Source organism: Macrotis lagotis, chromosome X (assembly GCF_037893015.1).
Source record: "Macrotis lagotis isolate mMagLag1 chromosome X, bilby.v1.9.chrom.fasta, whole genome shotgun sequence".
Lineage (NCBI taxonomy): Eukaryota > Metazoa > Chordata > Mammalia > Peramelemorphia > Peramelidae > Macrotis > Macrotis lagotis.
This window is the reverse complement of record NC_133666.1, coordinates 536,698,755-536,719,991: the sequence shown is the minus strand read 5'-3', so window position 1 is coordinate 536,719,991 and position 21,237 is coordinate 536,698,755. Positions and strand designations below refer to the sequence as shown.

At 33.9% G+C, this 21,237-nt stretch overlaps 1 protein-coding gene across 4 annotated transcripts in view; it reads left to right on the top strand.

The window, feature by feature from the left end:
* The window catches only part of MYLK4 (myosin light chain kinase family member 4), a 144,349-nt gene that overhangs the window by 28,594 nt on the left and 94,518 nt on the right, over positions 1 to 21,237 (top strand). For 2 of the 4 annotated variants that reach the window (XM_074199541.1, XM_074199543.1), the window contains exon 2: positions 9,329 to 9,599. In XM_074199541.1, the coding sequence (XP_074055642.1) occupies positions 9,329 to 9,599 (271 nt within the window). Of the gene's footprint in view, positions 1 to 8,045; positions 8,680 to 9,328; positions 9,600 to 21,237 lie in introns of those variants that run through there. The other 2 variants (XM_074199544.1, XM_074199542.1) reach the window with 2 other exon arrangements.

Below are 21,237 nucleotides of genomic sequence, written 5' to 3'. Positions count from 1 at the left end.
AGCTCAAAAAATAATGGCTTTTGTTTGTTAATAGTATTTAAAATATTAATATTAAGTGAGGCAAAAAGAAATTAAGTGACTTGCCTAGGGTTACATAGCTAGTAAGTGACTAAGATTGGATTTAAACTCAAATTTCCCTAATTACAGTCCAGCACAGTCCATAGAACTACCTAATCTGTAAGGCATTTCTAATATGAAAAAAGAGATAACCAGGCTGAACAGTTCCTCACATGCTCCAAAACGACTTTGCCTTAAGACAACTTCAGATAATATTTATAAGAAATTTGAACAAGGAAAAATATTTTTTTAAAACAGAGTCTAGATCAATATGATATATATATATATATATATATATTCATTGTCATCCCATTCTCCCTTGGATCTCTCAATCTTGGAATTAAACTTAGTTTCTTCCACTAATATCTATCTTAATCTTTTATCAAGGCAGAATGATGGGTATTAGTCACAATTACTCAGGAGGATGGGGAGGAAATAATGTGAGCAAGAATTAAATTTGATTTTTAACATTAATTCATTCCCCTAATTTACTGACCTTTCACTCACCCTCCAAAGGGCTTTCCCCTGAGAGTCTGGGAAGGGGTTTTGTTTTTATTTTTCGAAAAGAGAAAAATATTATTTTATAATATTCATCATATTTTAAGTTTTATTATAAATGAAGTTTTAAATATGCTTCCACAGTAGTAGAGTGTAAAGAGCATTGGAGTAGGTATCAAGAAACTGATATTAAAATAGTATTTTTTATCCATTGGGGAATGACTAAACAAATTACAGTATATGAACGCAATGGAATATTATTGTGTAGTAAGAAATGAGAAAAGGGATAGATTCAGAGAAATTTATATGAACTGATGTAGAGTGAAATGGAGAAAACAAACAACCCAAGAGATTATTTTTTTTAAATTTAAGGCAATGGGGTTAAGTGACTTGCCCAAGGTCACACAGCTAGACAATTATTAAGTGTTTGAGGTCAGATTTGAACTCAGGTACTCTTACTCTAGACACTGTGCCACCTAGCTGCCTCAACCCAAGATATTCTAATGGAGAACACAGCACATAAATAATTAGGTTAAAATTAAAGGTTAAAATTAAGTAATATATAGTGCATTAAGGTTTACAAAATCCTTTATATCTGTGACTTCATTCAGTCTTTACAATAGCTTGGTGGGGTAGGTACTATCATTATCTTCATTTTACAGATCAGGAAATTGAGGCCAAGAGAAATTAAATGACCTATCTAAGATCATCCAGATAGTAAATATCTATTTGGGATTTGAATTCTGGCATTCCTGATTCCAAATCCATCACTCAATTCACTTTACAAGAGATATGTATATATGTATATGAATGCTTGTTGTTCCATTTCAGAGGACCAGTGACATCACAAGATTTAAGTGAGGCAGAGTTGTACAAAGTCATCAACCTCAGTGTCTCTTCCTGAGTCATCAGAGTCCAATGGCAAGACAAAAATAAGGACGATTGATGGTGGCCAGGGATGATCTTGGCATCTTTAAAATCTGAATAAGCTCTCAGAATTCCATAATCTCTGTTCTGTTTTCCTTCATGGACATTGGAACAAAGTGTTCTCATCTACCCATTCTGTCAGAGGAAGTCTTTCACATGTTGGGGTAAAGAGCCTCTTAACTCACCAATGGGTTTGAGGTCAAATGTTACCCTCAATCTAGCTTACACCATCTGCTGATATGGTTTACCAGAGTGTGGCTTCTATAGATGTAACAGTTTTGAGGAGCCCTAGGTGAGAGTTGAATAAAGGTGGACACCAGAGTTAAATGAGCAACCTACACAGGGTTGGGTAAACCCTCAAACCAGAGTAAAGAAAAAAAATAAGATTTTGTAATGACCCTTTTCCAAAATTCAATATAAACTTTCTGGATCTAGAGTAATACCTATCTGTGTCACCTCTAAAATATAGATATTAGTAATCGGTTTAATCTTTAGCATAATTATTTTTAAAAAGTTTCGAGGATATCAATAACCAATGACTCATATCTTATATTAAATAATTATTTTTTCAGTTTTCAAATGCTAAACTTAAATACAAAAAAGGACATTTCTATATTCAGTTAAACACAAAAAGATTTATGTGAAAATGTGACCTCCATGTCATCTTGCAATCTAAATTTCAAAGCCCATTTGTATGGGGAATATCTTCACTGGTATAGATTGATTGTTTAATTCTCTATTTCTATGTGAAGGGGATAGTTGGTGAAAGCTGGGAAAAATAGACCCTAGTCTAATAGCTTCCGTCTTCAAAATAGACGACCCTTACAAGACTTCAAAAGATGTATCTTTTTTCCTATTTGAATAAATAAGTTAATTGCTTCATATGTTTATTGTGAAACTAGATTGTGAGTTCTCTTCCCGAATTAAGAAATAGCAATCAGGGATGTAGTTTGAACTTAAATGTTACTTTCTCTAGACTACTAATATTTAGGGGAGCAGATAGATATATTTCTAGCCTTATATACCCTCTCTCTGAGGACAGAAGAGTGATCAGTTTCTGGACAAAACTTCTTGCTTCTCTTACTCTCCCTTAGAGAAAGATGGGAGAGAAAACTCCAGAAATATCAGTTCACAGATGACCTACATGGCAAAACATCCTACTTATGTATATATTCCCTATTTTCATTTTTTAAAAAAAGTATATAAAACTTCCAAAACTACTCCATCCGTACTTCCTTTTGAACTTATTTCTTATCTCTTCTGTATATTTAACATATATTTCAGTGGTCTTTTTTGAAATCACTATTGCTGACTCTCTTCTTCTTATCCATTTAAAAACCAAGAGAAAGGAAGGGGAACAAAGAACACTTGTAGCACATTGTGCAAAATAAATCAATACATTGTCAATGTCCCAGAATGTCTCTATACCTTTAGTCCTTTACCTCTCTGTTAGAGGTTAATGATGTTTATTCTTTGCTCTTGAAGAGGATCATGACATCTGGGAGGTGATGTCATGACAAGTATATCAATTGGATTTAAGTGAGGGGGATTCTGTGCTCAGGCATCAGCTTCATTGTCTCCTCCAGAGCCATCTGGATTAGTGACCAGATATGAATTGGAACAACTGGAGATGGCCCTGGATGAGATATAATTAAGGTTAAGTGACTTGCCCAAGGTCACACAGCAAATAAGGAATAAGTATCTGAGGCAGGATTTGAACTCCGGTCCTTCTGACATCAAGGCCAGTGCTCTATCCACTGTGCTACCTAAAGTAACCTCTATAGATTCTTTGGATACTTGGTTGGTCATCACATTAAAATCATAGTTCTTAAGTCTCAAAGCATAAGAGTGCTTTTCTTTTTAGTCTTGTTGTCCTTTAATAAGAAGTTGTGGTTCTGCTCTCTTCAATATGAATAAACACATACTCTCTAGGATACTCTGAAATCATCCTTTGTTATTTTTCCATTCCATTCATATAACGTAATGTGTTCACCTATGAATGATGTGTACCCCACTTAGAATCTAGGTCTTTGTTTTTCTTTTGTCTTTAGGAACAGGAATTTTGTTTTGTTTATGGCAATTAGCCTTCTTTTTTTTAAAGAAAGATTTTATTTATTTTGAGTTTCACAATTTTTCCCCTAATCTTGCTTCCCCCCCCACAGAAGGCAGTCTGTTAGTCTTTACATTGTTTCCATGATATACATTGATCTAAGTTGAATGTGATGAGAGAGAAGCCATATCCTTAAGGAAGAAAAATAAAGTATAAGAGATAGCAAAATTACACAATAAGATAATGGTTTTTTCCTAAGTTAAAGAAGGTCTTTGGTCTTTGTTCAAACTCCACAATTCTTTCTCTGTATACAGATGGTATTCTCCATTGCAGATAGCCCCAAATTGTCCCTAATTGTTGCACTGATGGAATGAGTAAGGTTGATCATCACCCCCATGTAGCTGTTAGGATGTACAATGTTTTTCTGGTTCTGCTCATCTCCCTCAGCATCAGTTCATGAAAATCTTTCCAGGCTTCCCTGAATTCCTATCTCTCCTGCTTTCTAATAGAACAATAGTGTTCATGATGTACATGTACCACAGTTTGTTAAGCCATTCCCCATTGAAGGACATTCACTTAATTTCCAATTCTTTGCTATCACAAACAGGGCTGCTATGAATATTTTTGTACAAGTGATGTTTTTACCCTTTTTCACTACCTAAGTAGTGGTATTGCTGGATCAAAGGATATGCACATTTTTGTTGCCCTTTGGGCATAATTCCAAATTGCCCTCCAGAAAGGTTGGATGAGTTCAGACTCCACTCCACCAATTCTTTTTTTGACTTGTTTCCCTATTGAATTTGATATATCTTTACACAGATCTAGCAATTTGTGTTCAACCTTTTATTTTTGGCTGTTCCAGATAGGTGAGAGGTTCATCTGATACTTCTACCAGCTCTTCTTTCATGTTTTATACTCTTTTATATACTTCAACTTTGAGAAACAGCAAGTTCTACCCCCCTTTTATTTGCACCAGTAAAACTAGTGTATTACTTTTACCCTTCCTACTCTTTCCCCTCTTAAAATCATTCTCCTCTTCATTCCCCCTCCCCAGCCCCTCTAATTTAACTCATTCAATATTTTTTGAAGTCTTTAAAGGTCATACGTTTCTCTCCTCTATTAAAATATTAGTATTATATCATTATACAACCATTTACAATTGTTCAAAAAAACACTTACCTTTCTTGATTTCTTACGAATCTTGTACTTTTTTTCAAAGTTCCTATCTAGCTTTTGTTGTCTTTTCATCATAAATTCTTGAAAGTATTCTATTCCATTTAAAATACATTTTTTCCCCAGTAGGATAATACTCAGCTTTACAGAATAAGTTATTTTTGGTTGAAAGTCTATTTGTTTTTCCTTCTGGAATATTGTATTCCAAGATCTTCTTACATTTTAAGTAGAAGTTGCCAGGTCATATGTAGTACTAACTGTGGTTAGCTGGTACTTATAAGTGCTTCTTTCTGGATGCTTACAGTATTCTTTCTTTGACATTGGAGCTCTGGATTATGGCAGTGATACAAGAGTATTTTTTCTTTTGGGTTTCTTTCAGGAGGTGATCAGTGGAGTATATTTTCTCTGGAAAGTTTTATTTATGATTTCTTCATGGTTTTCAGGAAGTTTAATAATTCTTAAATTCTCTTGCTACATTGTTTCTAGGTCAGTTTTTTATTACATTTTACATTTTCTTCTAATTTTTAAATCTTTTGATTATTTAATATTTCTGTTTCATGGATTTATTTAGTTCTCTTTGGTCTAATCTAGTCTTTGTGGAGTCTGTTATTTGGGAAAGGTTTATCACTTTCTCTTCTAAGCTGTTTTTTCCCTCCCAAACTTCTCTACTAATTTTATTTTATTTTATTTGTAATCTCTTGCTTAATTTCTTTTTAATTAAATTTAATTATATTTTTAATCTCTTCCTTAATATCCCTGTAGTCCTGATGGAAAATACATTATCCCCTCTTTGAATCCATGCTTACAGTCTTAGCACTATACTCTTTTACACTGAATTTTTGTGCATCTCTGGAACTGTAATCATTCTCTGTGTTTTTGATTCTTTGGTTGCCTTATAGTAGTGGTATTTTTCTAAAGCTTTTTCATCTCTCTAGTCTTAGTTTCTGAAGTGGGGTTTTGTGCCATGACTGGCCTCTGTTTCTTGTGCTTTTGGGAGTTATTGGTCCTACTTTTCCCTGCTGTGGGTTTTCTGAGCTCATCCTGATCTCTACTTTCTGGTTCATTCCCATTCACCTTTTTGAGATTCAGAGTACTAGATCTTCAGTTCCTTCAATGGCACCTCTTCTTGGCCTGATCCAGTTCAAGGATAAAGAATATTTATTTCTGAATACTGCCATGGTACTAGATATTGATCTTCCCCTTGAAAGGTTCACTTCTGTGAAGTTATTGACTTCTCTTGGGCTTTCTGACTTACCCTGGGGCATTATCCAGGGTGCTTTATCTGCACTCACTGTCTCCAGACACAATCTTGCAGAGTTAACTGACTCATTTCTGTTTACCTTGGGAGATTATTTATCTAAATTGGCGGCTTTGCTGACAATGCCTTTCCTATAGTCCCTAGACTTCTGATGATCTTTGGTATACTTCTGAATTGAAGAAGCCACTTACTGTAGGTTTTTCATTAGATTTCTTGTCTGTTAATTCATATTTTTGCTGCAGTAGATATGTGAGAGCTAGGCAATCTATTTCTTTTCTGGCAACTATCTTGACTGAAAGTCTTTTCTATAAAATATCCATATTAATAGCACATCACAGAGAATAGAATATTAAATGAGGAGTCATTAATACCTAGATTGAAATGATGACTTTGATATTTATTAACTCTATTACCATGGACAAGTAACTTAACCCCTCTAAGCTTCACTTTTTTCATTTGTAAAATATGAATATTAAGACCAGGAATGCCACCTCAAGAGAGCCTTTGTGAGACCCAAATGAAGCAATGTATGTTAAGTGCTATATAAATGTTATGAGGATTATTGTTCCATTTCATAATGTTACATGGCACTATGCATTCTACCATTTAGTGTCTTTTAGACTCATCTGTTCTGAGATGGAAGTGACCTTAGATGTCATCCAATTCAAGAGGTTGCATGATATAAGGTCAAACAAGTAGTAAACTGAAATGTAGGACCTGGCTTCAGTTCCAGTGTTCTTTCCACTGATTCATATTACCCATGTCACAGCTACTCAAAGTCAGAGATCTTGTTGTACTTCTTGTATTCCACAAAGTGCATAGCATATAGTAGATATGAAGTATATATTTCCTTAAGGTTGTGAAGAAGAGGGAATGAACTTTTCTATAGAGCCTACATACTTCACTAATCACTTTTTTTTACAAATATTATTTCATATTTATCTAACTTAGAATGTTAGATCTGAAAGTGTCTTTAAAGACGAACTGATCCAATCTCATGTTAAAAATAAGGACAGTAAAGCCCAGAGACTTGCCCTAGAGTAAACAGCTTGTTAATGGTATAGAATTAAGTCTAGAATAATGTTATATGACTGTGAATCATGAAAAGCCACAAGCTCTGAAGAATCCAGATTGTAGGTGATTCAAAGGGCAATAGAGGTGTGTGATAAGCATGTTAATAAACAAGGATTGCATTAAAAAGTAGCATCCAGAATATTATTATTGTTTTTTATTATTTTTAGGTTTTTGCAAGGCAAATGGGGTTAAGTGGCTTGCCCAAGGCCATGCAGCTAGGTAATTATTAAGTGTCTGAGGCCGGATTTGAACTCAGGTCCTCCTGACTCCAGGGCTGGTGCTCTATCCACTGTGCCACCTAGCCACCCCGTGTCCAGAATATTATTAAGGAAATATATGATTAGAAAAAGAAAGTAGACTGGTCATGATTTGATTAGAAGAAATATATCAAAGGACCTTGATGTCAATGCACCTCTAGTGCATTGTGGTAAGATCTCCAGGGTATCTCTAGAAGACTGGTGGGAGGGCTTACAGGAGGAAACCGCTAGGATGGGTGGTAATCTTAACAGTTTGAGTCTTCCCCACAATGGTGAGATCATGTTTACTGCCTTGTAAGATATGACCATAACATAACTAGATTCTCCTCCAGGGAAGAATTAGTACTATTGCAGAAAATGAAGGAAGATAAAACATTTCTTGATATTGCTTTTTCAGGCAAAGAAGATTTATAAAAATGAAATCTTATCCTATATAGAAATCTAAAGACCTGTATCTCCTCTTTTCATTAGAATGTAGATCTATTGGAAATTCTGGATAAATTCTTATAATTTTCTCAGTAAAAGTTTTAAGGATTGAAGATACTAAAATATAAAATTGCTTAAGTGTTCTTGTCCCCAATTCCCATCACTATGGGAAAAATAGGACTGTTCTTTTGCATGCCACTCAGACGTGAGAACTTCTTAGCCATTATTGTGATTCAATATAGAAACAAACCCTTTGAGGTCAGAAATAATTTTGTTTTCATCTTTGTATGGCCAACATTGAACACAGTGGGATATCGAAGATGCTTAAGACACAATTATTGATTCATTGGTTGGGATTAACAAAAGAGGATAATTATGATAAGAGGGGAACTACAGAAACTTGAACATTTATTTACTTGATGGAAGGTGGGGCTGAACTAAATCGTTTTTCTTAATATTTTCTCCAGTTTTACAATTCTGTGATTTCCCTTCTTGATCATTGTTATTCTAGAAGGAGCCTTTTCTCATTAATAGTTTTGCTAGGTGACTGTTTCTTATTCCAATAGAGAAAAGGACAGAACAGGAGAAGGTGATATTTCATCCAATGGTCCTATTTCATCTTCTCCTTACCTGACCTCCTTGAAAAGGCTGGCGTCTAAAATTAAAAATCTTCCCCATCTGACTAACTGTGTAACAGCTGAGCAATATGAGATCAAGGCCATATTAGTTAAATGGGAGCTCAAACTGGCATTATAGAGAAAGGGCACTTCCATTCAGAGAAGGGAGTATACTCCAGAGAAGGTTACAGAGGGTGTTTTTGAGTGATACTGATGGCTTTCACACAGGGAGTTCCCTAATAAGGTTGAATTCTTCACATCCCTTTTCCTGTGGAACTAGTTACTACTCTATCCCTGCAATGATGCAAATACAGGAATTCTCTTATGTTTGTGGTAATCACAGTATGTAAATTGTTTTTATCTTACACCTCGGAATGAATGTTTCTTTCTCCTCTTTTTAGTGTAACTTAGATAGGGTCTTCATATCATCAGTTCTGGGTTAAATGTTTGCTGTTGGTTTGCAATATCAATAAGGTATCTAACTTTGCTAGCCATCTCTCTGAGGGTGAAATGTATGTTTATTTTCTTTGATTAAATTTGAGTTCTGAATGTATTTGAATAGAATATATTAATCAAAATTAGTGTTGAAATAGGCTATGAGTCTTGCTCTCCAAGTGAGCAATGATTTGTTCATAGTAAAGAGAGGAATGCTAAGTGTTACATTCTGTGTATAAAGTTCTGACTAGTGATATTTGGAAATTGTTTAAACAAAAATTTAAGTGTTTTGTGTTTAGACGTTAGAATTTCATTTCTTGAATCCTGTGGAAATAAGTACTTTTCACTTTATAGTTATCATATAAAGAAGCAAGACCAAATTCCATCTGATACAATTATGGCTAGATAAGAGACTGAGAAAAGAGTGATTTTTCATGAAAATCTCCAGCAGAGGGCCTCAGATTTTAGCTATGAAAATGCATTAGACAGGCTTTTGCCCAAAAATAAAATATGAAAAATCACTGACACTTATTTTCTTTTTTTCTTTTCATTACAGCCAGGAGGCAGGAGAAATCAAAGGGCGTGACTATGCTATGATTTACAAATCAGAGACTCAGAGAGATGAAAACCATACTCCAGATACTAACTTAATCAGACTCACAAACAAGATGTTAAAAATGAATAGGCTGGAAGGAATAAATACACATTACAATAGCAACCTGCTGGAGAAAATGACTTTTTTTCAGTGTGTAGAAAAAAGTGAGACTGTACAGTGTTTTTTGAAGGAAAGCACCAATGAACTCGATTCAGGAACTGAAGAGAATGAGGTAAAGAACTTCATTATTCTACTTTACTCTCTTGAACATAGTATCAATTTTATGTTTCTTTTTAAATGTATAATATTTTCATTTAACTCATTCATTTTAAATAATAGGCATTATAATTTTGTTTTGATATAAAGAGTTAATAGGAGTGAAATATTAAATCTCATTTAATTAAAAATTCCAAGTTGGAACAACAGGATTAGGCTTTTGGTAAAGTAAGAAAAAACCTTTAAGACTATCTTGAAATACCAATCTTATACAAATTATACCTAATTCTATTGATTTAATCAATGGGGAAATATATTTTGCATTCAAATACTAGAAGGAAAATATTGAAAATAATGCCTAGTTTTTTCCTTTCAATCCAAAATTCAAAAAAGAGACAGACAGAAAGGATTCAGAAATAACAAGTAGAATTAGATTTTCTCTCTGTAGGGTCCCTCAACTTTTGGTGAATTGTGATTTCCCTAAAACTTTGAAACTGCATGGAGACTGAGGAAAGATGAGAAGATAATAAACATTTCAAGTAGTGTAGGAGTAGGGGTGCCATTTCTACATAATCATGGACCAAAACTTACATCACAGGGCTTATAACGACTTTTTCTTTTGCAATGCTTCATTAAAAGCACACTTTCTTAAATTATCTCAGTCCTAGAGAACTGATAAGGAAATTTACCTTCCGATGTCTGGAAGATAAAGTTTGGGATAGAACATATATTGTGAGATGTGTATGTTTTGTTGGTTGGCTTTGTTTGAATGTTTTTCTTTATTATAAGAAAAAGATTCATTGCTGGTAGTGGGAGGGGAATATTTTTAAAGTCCCATCCTTTATTCAAGAAGAAAAGAAGAAAGAAAAAAGAATGAAAAAAAAGAAAAGGGTGGGAAATCTGGAATGTACCATATGGAAGAGAAAAGACTTCTAAAGATGGTAACTAATTTGAAACTATGAGATAATCAATCAGCATTTAAGTACTTACCATGTCCCAGGCACTGAACTAAGCTCTTGAGATAGAAAGGTAAAATAAACAGGTTCCTGACCTCAAAGGATTAATATTCTAATAAGGGAGATAAGATAGCAATAAATTAAGTCAAGCAAAATAAAGATACTAGAAACCAGGTAACGTTAGAGGAGATGGCAATATCAACTGAGGTACAGAAAAAGTCTTTCTTTAAGAGTTAGCACTTGAACTGTCTTTTAAAAAAAATTTCCTTTTGAACTGAGTCCTAAAGAAAGGCAGATATTCCAAGCAGGCAGAATAGGCAAGATTTTGAGTTCTACCAACTGATCCAGATCTCCAGTATTACATATTATTTATTTCTAGATGTTTCACTTTGTACTACTCTTCATGTCCAAAATGAAACATTTCTGTTATGACAATGGCAAAACAAGGCAACAAGGCAAAGTAACAAGCATTTATTAAAGTTTTACTAGGTGCCCGACACTGTGCTAAGTATTAAAAGTATAAGTATTAACAAAAAGAAAGACAGTCTCTGCCCTCACGCTTACATTCTAATGGGAGAAGGTAAAACACAAATAGGAACAGAAGTAAGGAAGGCACTGTCATGAGGCCATGATAGTAAAGTCCAGAGAGTCAAAACTACAGCATGGAGGGAAACAATGCTCATTTATTGAGAACTTTCTTTCTTTTTCAAAATTTTTATTTATTTAATACAATGGGGTTAAGAGCAACTTGCCCAAGGTCACACAGCTAGGCTGGATTTGAACTTGGGTCTCTGACTCCAGGGCTGGTGCTCTGTACAACATATAATGGATTATTTTGTCCTTTGAAAGGAGAGGGATTCTCTTTTATACAATCTTAAATTATGAAATGCAGAGGTTGTGACTCAGAGTAATCTGTTTGAATGCCAAGGCTGAAGGACAAGGGCTTTGTTTTGAATACACTCTTGGAATGACATGACGTTTCTTCAAGTGGGGATGTGAAGAGTAACGTTATTCTGGGTGCATGTTTGCCTTTTGAGGATACATAATGGAGACATAACTATTCTAGATCTGAGATTCACTCATGGACATGACATTTAAAAGGGATCCAGGAGATTTTGTAGGAAGACCAAAGACCAGAGAGGGACTACACATAAAGCTTGGACTTAGGTTTCTGGGTCAGAAAAAGCACTCTATATACTCTATATACAATTTCCCAGTGATCCCCCTGGATCCCAGAGATGACTGGTGAGAAGAGGCAGTGGCAGAAGAACCACCAGCCAAAGGAGTTTTGGAGGTAGCTTCCTTTAAAGAAAAACAGTCACTATGTGGGTCTAGAGCCAGAAGATGAGAAAGGTATTGAGGCACAATGTGGAGGAACAAACCTAGGCTATTTCCACTATGACTGTGAGTTATGTGAACTGTGCAGACCTAAGTGATGATTCCTAGCTCCAAGTTTAATTACTTTTTGGAATATAACTAAAATGTAGAAAGCTATAGATCTTAAGGTCTACACAGGGCCTAGGGAAGGTGGATCCAAACAGAATGGGTGAGTTGGAGAGGGAAGAAAGGGGTTGTTTTGACTAAATGTAGCTTAATAATTGCTTGTTCATTGATTAATTGATTTATAGGCTCTGATAGCAATTTTTTTTGTGTTATTCACTTTCTGTGGGTTAAAATAAAGATTGTCCAAAATTATATATATATATGTATATATATATACATATATGTATATATATATATATATATATATATATATATATATATATATATATATATATGTGGAAGTCTAAGGACTTTTTTTTTAACCTTTATGTTTTTTCTGTAAAGTCAAGTTCTGAGGTTCTAAGGATAAACTCTTAGGGGAAATAAACCAAAGACTGATTTGAGGAAAGCCTTCTCTAGATTGAACACAATGCATCAGACCTAGGAACTTAGTTATTGGTCACAAGCTAACCTCCTTCTCTCAGAATGAGGCAAGTTCCCCCTCCCCCCATTTTTGTCTAGGATTATATATGAGCAATGGAAAACATAATCTAGGATTTATTACATTGAATTACGGTATAGGAAATTTAAATTTGAATCTAGAAAATACTGTAGAATTTAGCTGTTGTTCATAAAAAGTCCACTTTAAATCCTAGTACTCCAAAAGGAACTAATAGGTCGTTGCTAACTATAACTTGGGCATCTATACTCTAAAGCCTAGGAATATTAAAGATTTTTGCATCATAGAAAGATTAATTGGCGGACTTTCTGATGATTTTGACTGAGAAATAACATTGAGGGAAATAATGAACCAAGCACCAATGAGAAAAAGTTATCATCTGCTATTATCAAAGTGACAATATGGTAATGAAATCATAATTTGGGAGGAAAGAGTTGCTTGAGTCTATAATTTAATTGGTGAGGGAAAATTCCTTTCACTAATTCAGAGATAAGTAACTTGTCTGAATTTAATTTAGGGATTTACCTGGAATACTGAGAAATTAATAAATTTCCTGATAAGTTCATGGCTCTTTTGTGTCAGTCAGAACTTGAACTCAGAACTTCCTGACTCTAAGACTGACCTTCTCTCCACTAAACTATGCAAATTTGTTTGTCCTCATTTAAGAGAGGCAGAAACTGAGATTTGTTTTGTTCTAATTTGTGTGCAATGCCACTTGGCAGGGAAAGCTTGATTTTGAGTCTTATTGGTACTCAAACATTTAACTACTGTTAAATTAAGAATATTGTCTTCCTCTAGATGGCGCCATCTACTGTGTTAAATTTCTACATGTTTTAAAAAGCTGTATTTGCTGTGAAAAGCCAACATCTTTCTTGACTTTCCTTTTCTTTCATTATTACCATTCTTTTTTTTTTTTACTTTTATCATAGGATCATAGATTGAGAGCTCAGAGGAACCTGAGTAGAGAACTCTTCTACTTTAAACCCAATATTTTACAGATAATGAAACTGAGGCCCAGAGAAATTCTGTGACTTGCCCAAGGTGCATATGGATACCAAGAAAGAGAGGCAGGATTCTCACCTAGATCTTCAGACTCTAAGACCCTTTGTCTTTTCACTATATGGTAAAGCCATTGTCTCAAAGAATTGTGCTTCCAAACCAAAGAGATACTATTTATTTAATATTTTATTGTATCCATGATCTTATCCATTAGCCCTCCTTCCACATACATATAGATAATAGCCCTTCCCATTTTACATCTTGTAAGATTCCTAACAATTATCTTTTTACCATGATCCTACACAAAAAAGAGAAAGGTCAATGTATTAGAGGCCTTTCTTTGACTCTTTTTATATACTTTAGAAGGTATCTACGTAGTCTATGAGCATCCAGTTATTATACTACAATCTGATCTCATGGTTGTTCCAATTTTTCTTCTAGTCATCTACATTTTGATAATTTCTTTTATTGTCCTTTCTTGGCTAGTCAGTTGTCCATACTATGATGCTGCCTACCTACAACTACATGCATTTTTCTGTTGCTGTTTGGTTCACCTGAGATTTTTGATTCTTCTCATATCTGTACTGATTACTCATAGAATAACTACCAAGAGATTATTAGTGATGGAAAAAATGAATTTATGTAACCATAATCAAGTTGGGATCATTTCAAATACCTTGTAATTTGAAAAGTTGTGTACCGGGATCATTTTTTAATGTTTTCTGATAATTTCCTATACTAGATAAGATTGAGAGGATTTGGGATGAATTCAATTCTTACCTTCAAGGAGTTTATAGTCTAGTATTCTCTGAGGAGCTGTGAGTCAATGATTTACAATTTAATTCAATAGCCTGATACCCTTCTACTCATTTCTTATTCATTGTATATTAGCATTGCTTGTCCACCAGATGTGTACTGCTAGATAATTCAATTGACTTCCCATCCAAATGCATGTCAGAATCTGAACAATATTGCAATCTATATCTACTTTGATCTTCCAGTGTGGATGCTTAGACTGATTTTCTGAGTAAATGTAGATCTAATTGAGGATTCCTTAGAACACTGCAGAGCTTGATGCAGTCAGCACAATACTTTCTTCAAATCATAGCATCTGGAGAACATTTCTATAAATAATCTCTCTAAAACTTGGATGTTTCCTAGGACAGCCTCCATGAAATGGCTAAACATCTTTACAAATGCATGTTTATATACATCTATATCTATATCATATATGTGTGTGTATTTGTGTGTGTATGTATGTATGTGTATGTGTCTGAGTGTGTGTTGATATTCAAATATTTGGGGGCAGTGAAAATATAATTTATACTTAGCCCTTAGGCAATGGGCAGGTCCCATATTACAAACTCTACCAAGGTGAATGGGCTGATTAGTCCTTCTCATCTCTGAGATCTATTTAGTAGTGAAACATTTAGTACAGAATAATACTACATACCCATTTATGTGTCATTAGTTTCATTTTTATTCAGTGATATTCACAGGTATACACATTTGACAAATGAGCTGTACTAATAAGGGTGAGACACATACATCTCCTCCCTCATGCATTCTAGTTCAGTACCCCAGAATCCACATATCCCAGGCTATGAAATGTGGACTTGTAGTACCATGTTTGTTCATGAACAGAGGAAATATTGGTTTGGTTTTATTTATCTGTTTGTTTTGCTTTTTAATTGATTATGGATATGCTTCTTGGCAGATAACCTAGACCTATATAGTTTTGGCAAAACTAGTCTTCTTACAGAGGGGCCCTTTTCAGGACCATTTCAGAACCATTTCCAAGAAAATGAAAATGTATCAGATAAATAAATATGAGTGTTTTGTTTTTGTTTGTTTGATTTAACTAGGGCAACAGTACAGGATCTTGGTAGTTGTATCAAATAATGCAACATTTCTTAAATTGTAGGTAGAATGAAGCGTTTCTATAGAAGAGTGCTTATAGGATTACTAATCAAGCCTTCCATGCCTGGGTCTGATATAACATTTGTCTTTTACAATTAGTGAAATTACAAATTAGCAAATCATTAAACAAAGGTATTGCTTGGATCTTAACAGTTTTGGAAGGAATTTCTTGACATAATATCAACAAGGAGACTTTGATTGATTGATTTTGTGTGTGTGTGTGTGTGTGTGTGTGTGTGTGTGTAAAATAAACAAGCAATATATACAACAGGAATCTTGTATTGTCTGTACTGTTCAGTTCATTTTGTGTGACTGTAGATTTCTGTAGAAAATTATCAATAAAAGACTTTCCCTCAACACTTATACTTTCATTAAGGCAGCCAATCAATAAGTTTTCAAATCACTTTTTATGTACAGCATGGTGATCAAAGTTCTAGGGATTTAAAGACACAAATATAGTTCCTGATGCCAAGCTGTTCATATTCTAATAACATGTAATTGATTATATACAAATAAGATATATAAAAAGAACTGTGACTGAGGGAGCCAGGAAACGCTTCCTGCAGAAGCTAGAATTTGAGCTGAGTCTTAAAGGAAACCAGGGAAAGTGAAAAGCAGAGGTGGGGAGGGAAAGCACTCCAGGAATGGGTACAACCAGTGCAGATACAGACAGGAGATGAAATGGATTTGGAGGAGAAGATAGAGTGAGAAGGCTATAAAAATAATTATTTTAAAGAATTTATGAAGATAAAAAAATAGATGAAGAAGTGAGTAGTTTCTGTTTGCTCTTGTTAATTTGTACAATGACCATGTGCCATCTTTTTCATTCTTTTGCAATCTTCTAGTCTCAGTAATCTCTGAAAATTGATTCCTTATCATTTTTTTTAGTATTTTTTTGCAAGGCAAATGGGGTTAAGTGGCTTGCCCAAGGCCACACAGCTAGGTAATTATTAAGGGTCTGAGGCTAGATTTGAACTCAGGTACTCCTGACTCCAGGGCTGGTGCTCTATCCACTGCGCCACCTAGCCGCCCCTTACCTATTTTTTTTTTAAATTGACTTCCAGTGCCGACTACTTCTAGTAGAATATCTGAATTTCTATTCTAAACTGTTTTCACTTCTTTAAACAGTACATTGGACATTGAGAAAGTAGAATCCATGTATGTTTGTACTAATAATTCTTTGCCTGCAAGATTTTTTAAGTATAGAAGCATTGATGCAGTTAGCAGCCTCCAACTCTCTTCATGGGTTTCTGTGGATGATGAAAGCTATGGTAACAAAATTTCTCTCAGTTTGGGTAGTTATATACCTCTGGGCAAATCATGTAAACTCAATGCTCCTCAGTTTCCTAATTTATGACATGGAGTAATCATACCTGTATTGTCTATCTCACCAGGCTGTTGTAAGGATCAAATGAGATCCCAAGATTCTGTGGTTTAGATATAGAAGAAAAAAGGGCTTTTGAGGTCATCTCATCCTGCTGCCTCATTTTAGAGATGAGAAAGATTAAATGACCCACCAAGGTCACCCAAGAAGTACAGGATTAGAACCCATAAGCTCTGACCCTAAATTCAGTGCTTTTTATGTTATTCCATATAAGACTAGTAAATTGATAACATGTAAATTGTTTTTAAAAATTTCTAAAATAACAATTAAAAAAATTAATCTGTTCTTCTTACTACTCTTTTCCCATTGAAAAACAAACAAAAAGCAACTCCCTCAATATATAGCTACATATGACATGACAAAACAAATTCCTTAGTCATGTCCAAAAATGTATGTCTTTTTCTGCATTTTAAATTCTTCTCTGTGTCAGGAGGCAACGGGCATCTTTATGCTTTTGGATTCATGGTTCATCATCTTATTAAAGTCCTTCAACATTGATTCTGTTATCACTATATAATTTGTTCTCCTAGATCTGCTCACTTCACTCTGAATCAATTCATAAAGGTCTTACCAGTTTTTTCAGAAATTATCTGCTTCATCATTTCTTGTGATTCAAAAATATTCCATTATATTCATATACCACAATTTGTTTAGCCAATTTCCAATAGGAAAATATCTTCTAGTTTTCTACTTTTTTGGCTACCATTAAAATATCTACTATAAATATTGTTTTTACATGTGGATCTTTTTTCCTCTTTTCTTTATTTCTTTGGAATAAAGGCATCATAGTGGTGAGATAATGAATGTAAAGCCATTTGCAAACCTTAAGGTAGTATATAATTACCACTTAGTATTTTTATTAATATAGTACATATTATTATACAATTATATGTAAATGCATATTTTAAAGGCTATAATCATAGATTATAACTATATAATACACAACTACATGTAATTATATATCAAATACAAATATATAATTAATTATATTTTTGTGATACAATTACATAATCATATCTATAACTACAAATATTTATTGCATATTATTATATGACATATATTGAATAATCATGTGTAGGCTTACATATAATATTTATCTAATATATAATTAAAATAGTTATATATATTATTTTCCATATAACATGCATCAAATATTATATATGACAGTATGTTGCAAATTATAATTACACACATTTTATAACATATAATTATATAACATTATGATATAGTATATAGTTAAAGGTGATATTATATTATTATTATTATTATCATCATCATCATAATTATCATTATTAGTCTCTTGTCTAGTGATAATTTCATTCCCTGAACTTTCTATTGCACTCTTGCTGAGTTTAATCAATGTTTATACAACAGCACAGGGGTATACTGGATAAATGTTTAAAAGGTATGCACACACACACACACATTTAAGTTTAATCAGTATTATTAAGACTTTCTCAAGGCTATACAATAAATATAACAATACATCAAGCCCTGCTTTGTATAGATGATTTTTGAAGTTTAAATTCTCACATACAATTTATCAATCTGGAAAACAAACTAGTTAGAACTGCTCCAGCAAATACCTGTGTCAAAGAGTATTTACAATTTTCTAACATCTAAAGTGTTTTTGTAAATTTCATAGTGCTAGAAAAATCTCTTCAATTATTATTATGATACATAGAATGTTATGAAAATGAATTAAAATTTAGAAAACAATTTTAGTTAATTTTGATTAGAAATGTTTTAAATTTTAGAAAATGTTTATAGTTGATTTTGATATTGAGAAGAGGTTCAAACCAAGATACAAAAGACTAAAGGAATGTAGAATGAGGCAATTTATTTAGGGATTTGGATTTTAGTTCTAATTTGGACTGCTATGTCTTAGAATGTCAGTTCTCTCTTTTGAATGACGCAAAATTACATCCCCTTGTTGTTGTTCATTCATTTTTAGTTGTGTCCTACACTTTGTGAGCCCATCTGGGATTTTCTTGGCAGAGATACTGGAGGGGTTTGTCATTTCCTTCTCCAGTCCATTTTCCAGATAAGGGAACTGAAGCAATGGGAGTTAAGTGACTTGTCCAGGGTCATGTAGCTAGTACGTGTTTAAGGTTGCATTTGAATTCAGGAAGCTGAATCTTCAGGACTTCAGACATGACAATCCAATCCTCCACTGTGCCACTTAGCTGCTCCAACTTCCTCCAATAGGACTGACTGAAAAAGCATGAATACTAAAGATCAGAAAGTTCTGAATCAAGTAAAAAGAACAAATACTATTTCTAAAATAAAACAAAACCTTTGTTGAGCTGGAGTGACAGTATCTAAAGTTCCACAAGATCCTGTTACACAGCCAATTAAATGCCTGGCTCTTTCATTAGTAAAAATACCAGATCACATAATTCAAGTTAGCTTTGCTTTTCAGAGCAGCACTTCATATGTGAAAGTTTTTTCTTTATGTGTTTTTGTTATAGGGCAAATGTTTGATTTTGTGTCCCTTTCATGAACATCATTTTTTTTATATAGACCTTTTAAAATAAAAGTCTACTATATATTTCTTTTTAAACAAACATTTTATTTTATTTTTTCCAATTATATGTAAAGATAATTCATCTGCCTCCTTTCCTTCCCTCCTCTCTCCCCATGGCAGTGAACAACCAGATATTTATAATCTGAAAATATAGGACAGTAATTTGTTAATTAAATACACAGATACATTTTCTTCCCATTGCATACTTTTAGAAAAACATTATGACTTTGTGACTGTATTATCATATGCATATATAAGGAGGCAGTGCAATGTGGTGTGATGGTAGACTTGGAGTCATAAAGACCTGGCTTCAAAACCATAACTATGAACTATATAACCCTGGGCATGTGATTTCATTGGGGTTAACGAACTTTCTGTGAGAAGACTCCTCTACTAAAGCAGATCTGCATCTTAAGAGAGTTGTACAGTTTTCTCAGAGATGAAGTGATTTGCTGGGTTTCATACTATGAATAGAGCAGTTAGGTAGCAAAATGGATAGAGTACTGTACCTGAAGTCAGAAAGTTGCATCATCCTAAATTCAGGTCTGAACCCAGACATTTACCAGCTTTGTGACTCTGAGCAAGTCACTTATCCCTGTTTGCCTTAGTTTCCTTATCCATAAAATGATTGAAAAGGAAATGGCAAACCACTCCAGTATGATTCACCAAGAAAACCTTAAATGAGGGCATGAAGTGTTGGAAACAACTGAACAACACCACAATCATTTATTGGGGCAAGACTGGAAGCATACAGAAATGCAAACTTGGGAACATCATGCTATATCTTTTTAGAATTTGTAATTTTTTTGCAATAGACTTAAAGAAAGTTTGGAATGCCACCATTTTGTAAAAAAAAAACTTGGAGCTTATAAGACAATAAAGCAAGTCCATTTTATTGAATGGAGATATTACAAATGAAGGTCAGTCAGGGAGAATGATGGAAATAAGTCAGACCCACTAAGGGTGAAATTGGGTACCCTAATCCATAGAACCTTGGAGAAAATAGGACAATCTCTTCCCTACAAGTAAAGTATGGTGGGTTTTGCAGTAAGTTCTTATCTACAGGATCTAATAGGACCAAGCAATGGGGAGAGGAAAAACATGGATTTGGGGACTGATGAAGATTCATGCCAGTGGGGGAGGGAAGAATCCTTGAGGAACTGAAGCTATTTGGGATTCAAACTCCCTGTTGATGGGAAAGCAGCTTTAGTACCTTTACAATTAGTTGTACTCTGACAGGACAACATTAAACTTTCCTTTAGCTTCTTCATCTAGGGATTTGGAGAGACTACTTGTATTCTTTCCAGATGAAAATAGTGATTTCATCTCTTGGTATTCATGTCTTATAATAGAAAAAGTAAATTTAAAACTCAATTGGACCTGGAGACTTGAGATTCTTTTTTCTTGCTTTTTAATTTTTGCTTTTGCTAAAAAAAGTGATAGTATACTATCTTGGGTCTCTATGAAGACTTCTAAAACTTAACTTGAAAGGTCCTTTTTGACTTTTGGCCTTATGATTCTTTTCTTGGATCCATTAATGATTCACCAGAATATTCCACATTGTTTACAGAGTCTGGAATGCTCAGTAAACATATCCTTTTGCAAATGGGTATTAAAGAAATAGTTTTTAATACTTGAAAAAAGCAATTAATTTCATTCATGTGTCTTCCTTCCTCTGATGCAGATTGCAACCCTTCTACACTTAGAGTCTTCATGAGTTGTCATAGTTAAACAAACCTTGCCAGTGACCATCCTTCTGGTGATGAGCCTCTTGGAATTTAACTGAACTGATTCTTGAAAGACAAATATAAAGTCAGGGCTAGGTCTGTACTGGAAGTCTTTGCAGCTTGGTTGGATATGACGGAACTTAAGCTCCATTCTGGGAGAAGAGATTAGTGATCAAATAGGAAAAGATTTCTTATTATC